This window comes from Magallana gigas, chromosome 7, assembly GCF_963853765.1.
Source record: "Magallana gigas chromosome 7, xbMagGiga1.1, whole genome shotgun sequence".
Lineage (NCBI taxonomy): Eukaryota > Metazoa > Mollusca > Bivalvia > Ostreida > Ostreidae > Magallana > Magallana gigas.
Window position 1 is genome coordinate 24,839,809 of NC_088859.1, and position 15,449 is coordinate 24,855,257.

At 33.3% G+C, this 15,449-nt stretch overlaps 1 protein-coding gene across 5 annotated transcripts in view; it reads right to left on the reverse strand.

The window, feature by feature from the left end:
- LOC105342138 (allatostatin-A receptor) overlaps window positions 1-15,449 on the reverse strand; it is a 43,725-nt gene that overhangs the window by 3,698 nt on the left and 24,578 nt on the right. For 2 of the 5 annotated variants that reach the window (XM_011449000.4, XM_011449029.4), the window contains exons 3-4: window positions 15,040-15,072; window positions 494-1,702 (exon numbers count right to left, since the gene is read on the reverse strand). In XM_011449000.4, coding sequence (XP_011447302.2) covers window positions 494-1,682 — 1,189 coding nt within the window. In that variant the 5' untranslated portion in view covers window positions 1,683-1,702; window positions 15,040-15,072. Of the gene's footprint in view, window positions 1-493; window positions 1,703-14,080; window positions 14,243-14,725; window positions 14,885-15,039; window positions 15,073-15,449 lie in introns of those variants that run through there. The other 3 variants (XM_034456528.2, XM_011449068.4, XM_034456530.2) reach the window with 3 other exon arrangements.

Consider the following 15,449-nt stretch of genomic DNA (forward strand, 5'->3'; position numbering starts at 1 on the left):
GCGATTTACAATGATCATTAGTTGAAATCAATAAAATATTCAAAACCTTATTTTGGATCCCTTTATAAAAAATGAATTGAGCATTTATTTGCATGTTTTGTTTGTTTTTATTTAGTAGGCGAGCGAAATACAGCTTTGTTTATTAGCGACTGAAAATACCCTTCCCTTTTGTTTCAAATCATTAACATATCAAACAGAACATGCACAAATTTAAAAATATCATGCATGTTTTTCACTCCAAAATATATTTTTAAAACTGTATAATAGAAAGTCCTAAACAATCCGTAAAATTTGTTACAAATTTCGCAAACTGTGAACTACATAGACCTATGTAACATGCATTTTCAGTCATGTGCATGCATAAAGAAAATTCATCGTTTTCGTTTTCGTTTTCATCCAATCCTTTTTTTTTTCCTTTTGTACTTTTGAATTACTGTTTCGATTTGAAAGTTGATTTACTAATATCGTAAATAAAACAAATTGATTTACCTACCCTGTGTATTACATATTGTTATAACGGTTCTCATTTCAAGCTCATTCTCCGAATTACTATTGGAATCCTTTCCATTCTCCGTTATTTTCAAAGTGTTGTTTAATAAACATTCTTTTGAGGTCACATCTAAAGGTTTAGTTTCATTGTTTAACAAAGTATGTTTTTGGTCTTTTTCGTGACCTCTGGCATGAGTTCGCTCGTATTCAAATTTGTTATTCCTCTCACGTTTACAGCACAACAGATTTTTGAAACTCCTTCGAAAGTTTTCCGAGAGAAATGCGTATAAAATAGGGTTCATACAGCTATTCATATATGCAATGCAATTGGCAGTCATCATAAAAGATGTGTTAACAATGCTTGCTTCATAGTCTGGACCTAAATACTGAATCATAAAGGAAATATGAATAGGAAGCCAACATATTGCAAATACAACAACCACTATAATAATCATGCGCGTGACGCGCTTTTTACTTCGGATACTCTCGGCTCTTTGGCTTCCCCCTGGCACCACACCGTATAAAAGACGTTTTAGCAGGAATCCATATAAAACACAAGTAATTAGAAGTGGGATGACGTAGCCGAAAGCAAAAAAGCAGGCATGAAACAATGGCAATGTGTCTTCCTCTGAATTAATACAACTAGATCTGTTTGCCCCACTGTATTCGTATTCGTGCATACGATATTGCAAGAGCAAGCGAATATGCCCAACACTAAAAATGAACCAAGTCAAGACAATGAGAATACATGCGTTGCGAGTATTTCGAAATCTCATCGAAGAAATAGGATGAACCACAGCCAAATATCGGTCAAACGACATTAACACGAGCGTCCAGACACTTGCATATGCGCAAACATACATGAGATAGTTTACGATTTTACACCAAATATCACCGAACGGCCATATAGGCAATGCATATAAAGTAGCCGTGAAAGGCACACAAAAAATTATAAAGAACAGATCTGCGAATGCCAGACTGACGATAAGAATGTTGGTTGTGTTCTGCATTTGTTTGTACGAGAACACGACAATGATGACGAGAAGGTTTCCCACTAGTCCTAGGAAGACGATCAATCCAAAGATGGTGGGAATGATGATGCGGACTAAGCTCTCGAAAAGCAAGGCACTGGTGTCCGGGCCGGTGATGTTTGAAGCGTTCTGAGTAAAACTTGCGTTATAAATTGCATCCATTTTTTAAAATAACGACCCACCTAAAATAACAAATGTTTTGCGTTTATCATTTACGCAAATTGTAGAGTCCGACATTTAACTTTTTTATGTTAAAGGTATGATACGATTTCAATATGCGCCTGTGCAACATGTATCTATGGTCTTGTAAAACAAGAAACAGGTATTTAACAGGGATACATGGGTGCTGAGGGTCAAAACTTTCAAAACTACTGGGTTTTTTTCTTTAAAAGGTCAAGTGCGCCACACCCAACCCCAACACACAAACTTATCCCTTTTTGGTGTATATTGCTAGTGTCTATGTGTAATAGGAAACGATACTTAATGCGTTAATCAATGACATTTGGTTTTTATCAAAGTTTAAGAAAATACCAGACATAAAGTCTTTGTTAAAATTTGCTTTAGTCAAAGCAACAAGTTTCTAACCAACATGATTTAAGTTCAACATTTCCAAACTGAAATATTTTTAATACTTAAACATTTCAGTTTGAAAATGTTGAACTTGAACACATTTTGGTGAGAAACTTGTTGCTTTGACTACGTTAATACATTTGAGTTTGGAAATGATGAACTTAAATCAAGACATTTTGGTGGGAAACTTGTTTCTTTGACTAAAGCAAATTTAAACAAAGACTTTATATGTGGTATTTTCTTGGATTTTTCATAAGGATGTGCCCTGTAGAAATCGATCTGCATTCGCTGTGAACGGACTATTTTTTTTAGTAAGCATGCATGATGCTCGTGTTTGGAAGTGTTACCATGAACATTATTTTGTGGGGACAATAAAAGAGAAATGTCGGACTCGACGGATAGTGGTATTGAAAAGCATATAATTATGTTTAAAGAATTGAAACAATATAGCTATTGACAAGTAAAAAGTGGTTTGAATATGCAGTACAGTTTATTTCGAGAGACTCGTGGCGTAATTGCGAAACAAAATATGCGGTAGATACATTGTATATATAGACGGTTAAGGAAAACCCTTCAGAGAGCTAAATCTCTCTCTCTCTCTCTCTCTCTCTCTCTCTCTCTCTGATATTAAATATTTTGGCCAATAACACTTCTGCACACATAACTAAATTAAAATAATAATCAAAACATCAAAATAGATTACTGCTAAATTAAACTATTTTGCAGCAATAAACTTTAGACCTTGAACAGGATAATTTTTATCTACTTGATCTATTAATTCAATCACTCTTAATGAGGAACAACATTAACTTAATCATAATAAATGAGAAATGTTGATTACTCATGACGTCATACATAACTACATAGTTTAGATAACGCAGTGGGTCCCCGTAGCATTGTCTAAAGCAGTTTGCCTAAGACAGCAAGAGAATCAATAGAGGAGTTCTTTTTTGTTGACTGTTGAGATAATTCGGTAGTATTATGAAAAATGTGAAGATCTTATTAAATCGCGGCTGTGAGGTTGACGGGGCGCAAAGTGGAGTGAATTTGGTTTGGCAGACAAATTGTCTGCGGAGATTTAAAATGAGCGGAGATTGAAGATTAAATCTATATTACAACTGTTCGAATTTTCATCTCGGATTGTGAATTCTGAACGATTATGAAGACTTAGACTCCTACTGTTGTCTGAAGCCTTCTTGAATGTAGTTTCTGGGGTTCTTTTTCCTAGTTAGCTCTTTATCTTACAAAAATGTATTATATTACTACAAAATTAAAGTGCAAATACACTAAAATTTAGTGGATGGCAGGAATTGCTTAATATTTTAAAATTTTTGTAATATTTGGAATATTCATTGCTCTCCGGAAATGTTATTGCAAGGTGGTTGCCTCTTCATTTCCATGTAATTTTGTTGTTATAACTGTATAAAATGTAATTAAAAGTTTTATTATTGCTAAAATAAAAATTGGAATTTAAAACCAAGTTTTATGTGTAGCTTTATATTTAAAGTGTTTCAAACAAAACCGAAAATCATTTCCATTTTATTTATAGCGATGCAGGGGAACGGATGTTGGTGATAATATTTATTCTTCTTTGTGTGCTTAGATTTCTAAACGCACATAAATGTGTACGTAAACATGTATTTGTTAAAGCTTTTTCATCATAAACGACATTCAAAAGAAAACTCAAGGAGTCTGTGTATTGCAACGGGAGGCAAAGAATTGGATCTCAATTTATCAGAATTCCTTAAGATTTTTCCCAATTTCAACTAAAGTTGGTGTTAAAATTGAGAGGACGTCATTAGTAGCACTGTACATAACTCATAAATTTGAACCTGAAATTGAACTGTTATTACATATTAATGATGGAAGCAGTTGGGCGATCAGAAATTTGTTGATTTGCAAACCGACACGGGCCTCTATTTGGCCAAAGGACCTACATTGTAGTTATTGATTTTACTGACCCTGTTTAAGTTTACATCATGGTAGCACTACAAAATCTCACCTTTGCTACGCCAATACTTGCAACAACAACAAAAAAATTGGCGACGTTTAAAACGACCAGGGAGGGAATGCTATAATTACTAAATAAATACAGTTATTAAACGCAAGAAATATCAGGTAGTTTAGCAAGAAACTTGTTTACGGTAGTCGGTTTTTCTGGTCCAAGCGGGAAAATGTATTGAGGCAAAGATCAAATGTGAAATCGTGCTAATCTCTACTGACAGACGACAGGGTTAAGCAAGAAGAATGAAGTTATGTTATCAAGTGTATTTCCCGTCATTTTCTACCGAATTCTAATCAATTGACGTCACACTTTGTCATAAACACAGTAAACGTAGCATGGTCTTTTGTAAGAACTTTGTAAAAATATGTTTCTCTCTCAACCACAGCCATGCTGTCTGCTAAATCTTCTCCCGGGTCCCATGTTTTGGATTTCAAAACCCTATAATACTACTCTGTTTCAATTATGATGTTTAACTTACATGACTTTGGTTATTTTGAATCTGTTCTTTACAATGTACAATTGGTGAACACACAACCAGGGATAATAGATTTACGTTGCCATTTCAGCTGAACCTATCAGCTGTGGATCTATCAGATGTGGATTACCAGTAGTGGTCACTATTACTGAAATCTAATTTTTTACGGAATTGTCATAGAGTGCAGCGTTTCCCTCTTAAAATTGCGAAAACAATTCCGATTGAAAAAAAAATCCTAAATCTAATGCCCGCTGAAAAAAACGAAACCCTTGAAGAACATATTATTAAAAAAAAAAGTTAGAGAATGTAAATTTAACACTTACATTAAAATAAATTGCCCTACATGAACATCTTGTCAGAAAAGTCAGTTGAGCAACTTTTTCCATGTGTTTGAAAATTATGTAACAACCTAAAAAAAATCATTCAATTTGATGCTTAGAAACACTGCAAATCATTAAGTTTTTAAATGAAAATGATTAACTGAAGGAACTTTAAACTATATTAAACTGATACATGTAGTACCCTGAGGTTTATGGCCGAGAACTATGAACTATTTCGTGGCTCTGTGATGAAAATATCGATGTTCGCAAAGAGCTATGATATTTAGGTTGAAAGTATAGCATGCATTGATACAATTAATCAAGAACCCATCAGACAGTAGAAACGAGAGAGAAACAATGCCAAGAAGGGACAGAGAGAGAAGCAAGCATGTGAGGCTATGATTTGCTACAAAATGAATATTAAATTTACAGAGCTGGATTTTCATTCAGACAATTCCGTTTTTATCTTTCTTGGGGCATAAATGTCCAGGGTTGGGAAAGGGAATGATGATTATACACTCTAACTTCATATATTTACAGTTTTCAGTGTCTGTGATAACACTAGGAATCTATTTTGTATTTACAATCCAATAAATTCAATCGTGTGGGCGCAAGCTTGATTTGCATAATTAAAAGAAAGGGAAATCACTTATATATGTTAATTTTCTAATATTTAATCGTACAATTGCTAACGAATATTTATTAATACAAGCAATAAGGAATCATTCTTTGAAATTTATGAGGTGATGAGTGTGTTCAAATCTATCAAACTGATTCTCACCAAAACTATCACCTCATAATACTCAAAGAATTATTCCTTAACTAGACTGCAATAGCATTTTTCTCTCTCTAAAAACTGCGATATGCGTCACTTTAAGGTACATTAAGGATTGACCAGGGTTACATAGAGGACACGGCGATGACTCTTAACTTAAATAGTTTTTGATAATTAGTTTTTCTCGAATATCAACATGAAAACGGTTTTGTTTATCACTGTTGATGAGATTTTCTTAGAGATTGTTTTTCATTAGTCATTGTATTGTACACTTTCAGAGCAAAAAAGATGGTCACGGAATATTATGGAGAAAAATAGTGTATATCAGACGAACATTCAACAATGCAAGATATATGTGTGTTACAATCTTCTAAAAAAAATTTTATATTTTAAATACACGTTATTTAAGAAATAAAGCTAAAATGCTTTTCAATAACTAGGTGGGTCTAATATGTCGAATGCTTTTTTTCAAGAATCGAAAGAAATGATTATTTTGCTGTTACAGTACTTGTATGTGTTGTGTTTTGATGGGGTTTTTTTGGTTTGTTTTTTGATAGTTTTGTTGTTTGTTGTATAGTGATATGCATCCCTCTTTCAATCACAAAAACATTCTTGAAAGTCCACAATTTATTCTCTGAACTAACTCCATTGTCAATGAGAAAAAATAATCTTGATTAATGATCTCTATAACAATTCATGTATATTTACATCTATCCAGTATTTAATCCTTTATTTCTCGAGAAAACGATTTTAATTCATAGTTCTATAGAAACTGAATGACCGAAATCAACACGATCCGTTTCTAAACAGTTTATCCTTCAGCAACCTAAGAAAAATCACGGAGTGCAAGAAATAATCATGATTATGTCAGACTCAAAAAAGTCGCCATCAAATAAGATCTAACCAAAACGCTCAACAAATTAACATGCGAAGCACGCCAATAGGTAAATACCGGGAAAGCGAAATCCCCATTCATTTGGAATGGGAAGATTTGCGCAATCGGCCATAACAACCGTATAAGTACATAATTCTGAAACCAAACGACATTAACAACTTGATTGTCACCTTTGGCACAGCACCTCAAAATGACGGTTAAGTGACCTCTTAGATGTCACACATTTATACATGCACATACCAATAATCAAAAATAAGTATCCTTTTGACTTTTCGGCTTTTTCGATTGTTCAATGAACTGTCCTTTAATTTATTCTTATCTCTAGGAAATCTCACCTACTGATTAAAAGGTGCCTGTAAACTGAAACTGTAACAGTTACATATCATGTTCATTGGGGGTTTTTGGTGGTTTTTTGTTTTGTATTTTGTTTTTTGTTGTTTTTTCTGCTCTAAATAACCTTTGCACCTCTCCTGTTTTTCTTACCTAAGAAATTGATTTTTATAAGTCATTTTGCTTCTTTCTCAATCTTATTGTAAACGTTGTCAACTATTTGTACCTGCCATTGATAAACTCAATAAATATTGTTTAAACTAAAACTAACAATAATTGGATATTGCTTCTATCTAACCTACTGATGTAAATTAACAGTTAATTCGGTTACTTTTACTTACTTTTTATGATTAATTCAATAATTTGTTAAAATAGAGATAAAAATATGAACAATAACGCTTTCTTAAATAAATCTTGGTAAACTTCTTAACACTGACCAATACGTGACCTCTAAGCAATCTCATTGTTTACTTAGTACTGCTGATTTGGTGGGGAAAAAAATTAACAATACGCTGACGTACTTTTATGCAATGTCGCTAACTTCATATCCCGCATGAATTGCCACAGAAAGCATTTAACTGTTTAAACAATCTTACGATAGATGTTTGAAAAAGTTGTTAAACATTGTTCGTTATCAGTTAGACAATGATTTCATATTTGAGAATCCTGCACATGATGTTAATGTTGTTCTATGTATTAAAGTGCATGAAATATTACATTAAAGTAGTTTATCTTAGTGTGCCTTTTCATAAAAAATTAGTCATTGGTTTGCGTTCGATAATTACAGACTGATAAAAAGGAATAATGGATATGGGAGAAATCTTGATATAATGAGGTGACACCTGGTGGTTAAATGACAGCTTTTGCGCACAGATGTAGGTATGTTTTATTTTGCTTCGCAGCCGACACTGAAAGAACTAAATAATATTCGCATCGACGACAATTCAGAGCGTCAAACCTCAAACGGGGGATAGTGCCCCACATCCAACTAGCCATCCACTCCCGCCCCCACCCCGCACCAAAAAAAAAGAAGGGAAAATCAAAGAAGTCGAATATAATAACTATTTTGACACACACCCCATAAATCTTGGGAAAAAAGGGTAGAGTGTGGCACATGGCCCAATTGTGATATTGACAATAATTATTGTTGTATTTTAATCTGAGTAAACTTGTTCAATAGCAAACATATAAACATGGCAAAACACAAAATACATCGGACCCGAACTACGGTGGAAAATAAATCAAACAAAAAATACTAGGACCGTTTAAGCAGAAATCATAAGGAAAATTTTTGCTTTCATCGGTAATTGTGACGATTCAATTGATTCAAGTTCTAGATTGGACTTAAAACATCAACATTATTTTAATCATTGTTACTATTGCCGTTGTGTTGATCAACGAGTACCACATCTTGAAGTCAGAAATATAGTGTATATTCGCTATAAATCAAAATACAGTTAAACTTTGTTTTCTCGAACTAGATGGGACCGTTTAAAAACTTTGAGATCTCTGAGTATTCGAGAAATCGAGGGTAAAATACTTCGAAAATAAGTGGCTGGGACTTACAAGTCACTTCGATATATCCATTGTATTCGAGATATCAGTGTTCGAGATATCGAAGTTCAACTGTACATTGCAATAGAGCAAAAGATCCAATACAAATGATCTAGATACATTACACTTGTTTCAATGTTTTTAAAAATCATTTTGAAAATATATTTTAGCATGATCGAACCGTTAGGCATTCACACCAAACACTCGGGAATTGAATCGTACGCTTTAATGCGATTTGAGGCAATCCTCTTGCAAGTAAATAGAAATGCTTTTCGCAATACAGGCATTTTGCTCGGAAAAATCATTCAGATCGCTTGGGGAATTAAAGAATCCAAATACTAAGCGATCATACCTACTTCTTGGAGATGCCTTTATTATTATTCACGGAGTACCACGATAGATCATGACGGGAACCAGCTGCCTTCTGTGGTGCTTGCATCTCACGTTTTGTGTTAAAGTTTAGAAAATGTTGAATTAACGCCAAGACTACTACATAAAAATTTGATGAGAATGAACAATATTCGGTGAAAAAAAAAAGAATGAATGAAACCACATCTCCGAAAATTTCAATGTCTGCTTGATATCTTGGGTAAACATTGCCTTTCTAATCTTAGAACTATTTATCGATACAGTAGCAGCTGGCTATGCATGATGACATGTAAACTTCAGCGAAACGTTGTTTTTCATGCTTAATTGTTTGGATACCCTTTTTACTGGAACTCCTAACCAATGCAAAGTACAGAGTATATCTGATATCCTCCAAATCTGTGTCTGAATTCAAGCAAAGTTAACTGCCTTATACTTTTATAAATCACATTACGGTAATTTGTTCATTCATTTTCTTTTAATGAAGTTTTAGAAGGAAAACAAAACTTAAATAAGTCTACGAAGTTTTGTTTTCTCTGTTAATTAAAAATGTTTGTCACAACGAAAGACCAATTGTTGCAAAATGGCGTCTGATTTCAACTGAGACAGCTCTAGAACCTTGTATTAAATACTGATCAAATTATATACCAATGTACATGTACACAAGTTTTAAAAAGTCCCAAAACCAATTCTCAGACTTTTTCCAAGTCTTCCCACATTCGCTCTAGTTAAATGACAAAAGCCTTTCTAATAATTTCCGCAACCAGCCGACGGTTATTTCTGTAACTCGGTCCTTTGTTTTGTTCAAAGTCACCTCCCTACGTGGCAAGCCCTAACGAATCGGCACTTTAACATTGAAATTGAACAAAAGCGGAATCGTTTAGGCTCGCCTCGCAGAAAAATGTTGCTCGCTGCAATTCTGCAATGTAGTTGCTCGTCTTGTGCTGGATGTTGTTACTGTATCTTTCAGCTGTTGCAATAGAGTTCAGATCCACTATGCAGAAAAGTAATAATGAACTGATTCCCATGGTACTTCAATATGCAGTATGCATGAACAATTCTATACCAGTATACTCTCTTGATTCCTAGGAGAAAACACCGCAGATATGTTTGATTTGACCTTATACAAAAAAGAAAATGGGCAAAAATAAAGTAGTTTTTTTTCTGGTGTGCATCTTATGTGCCTAGTTGTGATTATAGAGAGTAATTTCTAGAAAACTGCGTTATAGTGAATTGACAATGTTTTAAGCAAAGCAAATGCTTATGAGGGGTATTCCTGTTAGAATTTTATCGCAGATTCATAAGTTACAGAAGTACGTTTTTATCATTTCTCATGAATTTCTATAATAATTTATAATTATCATTTCTTCGTTTCTATTTCAAAAAGTTGCATATGGATAAGAGAAAATGCTCTACTTTTCTTTCAACTACATGTAAATGTAGCATTCAGCAAAGTGTTTTGTCCAGTAGCAAGTCAAGATGCCAACTGATGTCGTGCCTTGTTGTTTCTTGGTTTATTTTGTGGAAGCCATATTTCATGTGCTAGGAAACTTGTCGAAAAAAACCCATAACTCCAAACAAGCACATCCTTAAAAGGAGAAAGACGACAGCTCAATAAAGTTCATCGGAAAATCATGAAGGCTTCTTGGTTTAGATTAAAGTAATAAAATGGATGCCAAATGCAATCAATGTCTCTTTAGGTTCCCGTCATAAGAAGACTTAAAACTACATAGTAATGATTGGGTTCGGGTTCATCTTGCTACATTTCCGTGAATACAATTAAAAATTCTCTTTTCCCTAGGATGCCTCGTCTATTAAGTGTACCACGTGATCATAACGTTCACTATTCAATGAACGTCAAGAGTACAAGATGGAAATGTGATGATTATCTTTTATTCTAGAGAGAAAAAGAGGAGGACTGAAGGAATGAATGAGTACAAATCAGCGACATTCAGTAACAATGATATTTTCATTTACACTCCAATTTTCTCTTTAGGAATTTTGTATGATTTTTTAATCGAGTGGATGAACCCTTAAGATATACTCTGTTTTTTCTTAGTGTCGGCTTTCGTATTCCAACATTTCTAAAGCTTATTATTACCTTCTGCATGATTTGTTACAAACTGACTCATTTCTTATTCATATATTATAGCATTATGCAGGTCACCGCCAAAATAAACACTGATTATGTGGTTGCAAACACGAAATAAATCAATTTATCTGAAATAAAGCAAAAATTCCATAGCTTTTAATCTCTCTTTTGGTTGTATCTTTGGTAACATCATATCTAATGATACCTGGTAATCTATTAGCTGTTGACATTCTTTTCCTAAAGTACGTGTTTGAATATATTATGTTATATAGGAATAGCGCTAATTCGTGTGACAATTTGCTGTCATACCCATAGATGGTTAATTCTAAGCGACTGACCGTGTCGTGTATGTAAAAGAAACCAATTACATTTCAGAATTATTTTTAAGCACTAGTAATATGAGCTGTATTTTTGTGTTATGTTAATTATCTAATGATAATAATTTGATTAATCCTTAATGAAGGAGGAAATGTGTTGCAATTTTCATATGAGAAAAAAATTAAATTTTTGCGCAATATGACTAAAATGCAATTTCGCTTCGATTAGAGCATAGAACCTCTTAAAAGTTTTTTCCAGACTTTTTTCCTAAATAGAACATGAATAAAAAAACCTAATATTTACTTGATATTTAATGGTAAATTATCATCTTTATCAACAATTTCATTATTTCCAATGTATGAATCACAAACATTATTTCATTAATGGTTACAGTCATATATTATAGTTAAACAAAATGGAACAAATCTTAATTTTTCAGAGAGGGTTTGGGCTCCTCCGCACCCTCTAGATGCTTGTTGTTACCGTTATAATGTCTTCTAAAATCATTTAACTATGAACTCCATCGTCTGTTCTTTAATACTGGTAACTCGAATGAGAACTGTTAATTTGTTTAGGTTTTATAACCATTGTACCTAACTTAATGATTAACTCAATTTATCATCCACTGCCTAGAGATTATTGACATGTATAGTAATTAATGATAGGGTCCCTTTAGTGTTCGACACGTATCTGATATATCACAACGATTGTTTGTATCACGTGTTCTGTTTTCCAGCGTTTTTATGATACCAAGATGCAAATCCCCTCCCGAGATTTTATGCCCCTCAAACACACATGCTAAAGGGATCCCCGAGATTTGGCACATGTGGTCGGTTTGTTACCTATATAATATGGCAAAAGGATTATTCACAATGGGAAAATAATTTATACATGGCATATAACAACCATAAACGCTCACTGCCAGGCATGTACCTGTAATTTTCGCTAAATTGTCTTAGCGGGAACACCCGACAATAAATTATCACCAATCTCTCTCTCTCTCTCTCTCTCTCTCTCTCTCTCTCTCTCTCTCTCTCTCTCTCTCTCTCTCACACACACACAGACACATACACATTCAAACTTCACTAAACAGTTTAGCCCTTGTCAGACGAGTTCTGTTATATGTAGATATTATAATGGAAATTGAATCTAAGCAGCATGTCTTTTCGTAGTATGAAACTCTGCATTATCTAAATATTTTATGAATACAAGTTCTCATATTTGAGATATTTTAGTAGAAGTACAAGTAGGCTTTTCCAGAAGATCCATTTACACCTATTCATTTTAAAGAAAATCAAAACACTGATTACAATTTTTTCATATACTAGTATATTCTTTTGAAACTTAAAGGGACTTGGTCATGTTTTTTGTTCAAATTGTTTGGGTTTTTTTTTTTTTTTTTTTTTTGGGGGGGGGGGGTGTAGAAGGTTTATTTGCGCGTTTTGAATGATGGAGCAAAATTTGAATGCTTGACTTAAGTTATAATCGAGATACAGGAGTGAGGAGACTCAGTAAGAATTCATTGTCTAGTAAACAAAGCTTGAGTTTTATATTTGAAAATAAAGTACAGAAAAAGAAAAAAAAACATTTCTTTGACAAAATAACTTGTTGCAAACAAGATAAACTGGTTCAGTGTGTTCATAAGTTATATTTTCAACGAAAGAGAGCAACATATGTAACAATAACCAGACTCGAGCTTTGTTTACAAAACAAAGAATTTCAAACTCTGTATCCTGCTTGTGACTCGATATTTGACTTTCAAATTCCATCAAAGCATTTAAAATACGCATGTTAACCATTCTAGACATTAACTCACATTCTTATGATCAACAGTGAAGTACTAGAATGAGTACTGTAAAATAAAATTATATTATTGCTGCTTGCTATGAGTAACAATTATCAAGAAAATGACAAGCTTTTGAAGTTCACATTAGCTTTTAATTATATATGGAACAAAAAATTCCCATGGGCTATATGTGCACTGATACATAAAATGCTTTTTTTCTTTAGTCTCTGATCCATAAACTTTAACATCGATATCCTTTTATAGTTTACTACTGACGATGATACACGAGCTCTTTCAACACACAATCTATGCAAAACAAACTGTATTTGTATAATATAAGGAAGTACATGTAGTAAAAATAAGCCATATCAATTTCTGATCAGCTACATGTATGTTCAAATAAGTCTTAAACAATTGACCTTTATGGCACATAATAACAAGCATGCAGAAGAGTACTATCATATACATGTATATTGTATATTAATCAATCATTACTCCCAAGATGACGTGAAAGAAAAAAGACGCACAAAAATGGAAGAAATTGACATGCCACGAGCACGTAAATAATGGTTTTCAAGTGTTTGAAAAAAAAAAAAAGTCAGAACAAAACACCCTACTCCGTCCATCAAACATTTTCCTAATTAATCCAATCAAATATTTATTACCCAGTGTACTCGTTGGGTCGTATGTCCTGAGTAACACTTTTTATATAAGTTGGTAAACCTGCATGACTAAACTTTCGTGATACCAGATGTCGCCAAATTTCCATCTTGTAAACTATGAATATGTTGCTTTAATATAATGGCTGTTATATCGTTTAATATCAAAGTTATTTTTAAAATAAGTGCATTTTCAATAATCGGAATGGATACCTTGAATGGTAAACATTGATTTCTTTGGTTGCATACTGAGTTGTTTTCGATTTACAAAAATATTTCAGGTACAGGTTAGACATCCTTAAATAACTACAACTATTTACAAAAGAGGATCGGATGATGCTTTAAAGAGCTAGGTGTGAAAAATACTTCAAATCTAGCAACTCTGACATTTCGATCATAACTTACAAGTACTTACATAGTTTGCACCGTGATACACAAACAGCTGTGTATTCTTCAGAAATCAAAAGAAAACGTGGAATCCACTCGTACTCTTAGAAAACAAAGCACATCTTTGTCTGTTATAGCCTAGCTTGGTTGTGATCCGAATGTAGCTGTTTAAAAGCTTCACTTTCATTTGTAAATAAGTCTTTAATTGATTCTGCAAACTTAATAAAGCAGTATTTTAAGTACTGACAGTGGAAATCATAGATATTTGATCAAATACTCTTTTTCACTAGGTTAATCAATCCTCGATCAGGCTTCAAAATTGCTCAAAACATTCATAAATTATTCATTATCAACCTGATACTTTTTTATCAATATTTACTTTGATGTGTTTGTCATTTGTGTTTTTTATCTTAAGTTTCTAATTTCAATTAAGAACACTTCAGTCAATTTCAAACGACATTTTAGAAAAAAAAAATCATGGACTCTCTCTCTCTCTCTCTCTCTCTCTCTCTCTCTCTCTCTCTCTCTCTCAATATACGTCAATATTTTAGAGAAACAATTAAAATAAAAAAAAAAACCATCCACGGACCAAAAACCCTTTTTTCATAATCAATCATTGAGTCATTAACACCTCAATATGCGTCGGCAGATAGTTGTAGAAAACAAATCTTACCTCCATGAGGCTGGCTAAAATTCTCACATTAATGCCCACTCTTACTTCTACGAGCCGCGTGATCACCACTCGTTATATTTCTCGATATTCTATTATCCCGATGCAACCTCAACGGCAGCTTTTAGCAAATCTCGCGCGGAGCAAGTCGTCTCACCATATTGCTCAATATTTATCATTTGCGTTGTCACTCATAATTTAATTACATTTATGATAATCGCAAGGATTCAGATAGGGGGGTTACTGCACATTCAAACCACAATAAAGGTCCAAAGTTTTCATATTCCAAAAAATGTATTGCTAAGTTAATCACTTACCTGGCTTGGGGGAATGTGTATCTTTCAGGTGATCTGCAATGAAAAGGTATAAAACTAGATAATGAAACACATTATTGATCAGCAAACAATTTTATTTACAGAACGGTGTTCGCAGTTTCCGGTGCATGCTGCATTTATTTGAAGCATTTTGTAAAGTTTTAAGGGACTTTAGTGCGATTCAATGAAAGAAAGTAATAAAATCATTTAAATATGTGTATTAGAATCAGACATTTTCTTTTATGCTTCATTAGATATATATATGATAAAATACACCAACGCCTTTGCAGATCAATTATATGAAAGAAAAATATTCTCCTGTCATCCATTATGCATGAAAGATGAAATTATTCTAACAAAAAGTACCTAACTGATGAAACTCATTTAGTGCTTGAGATCATCATCAGATTTCT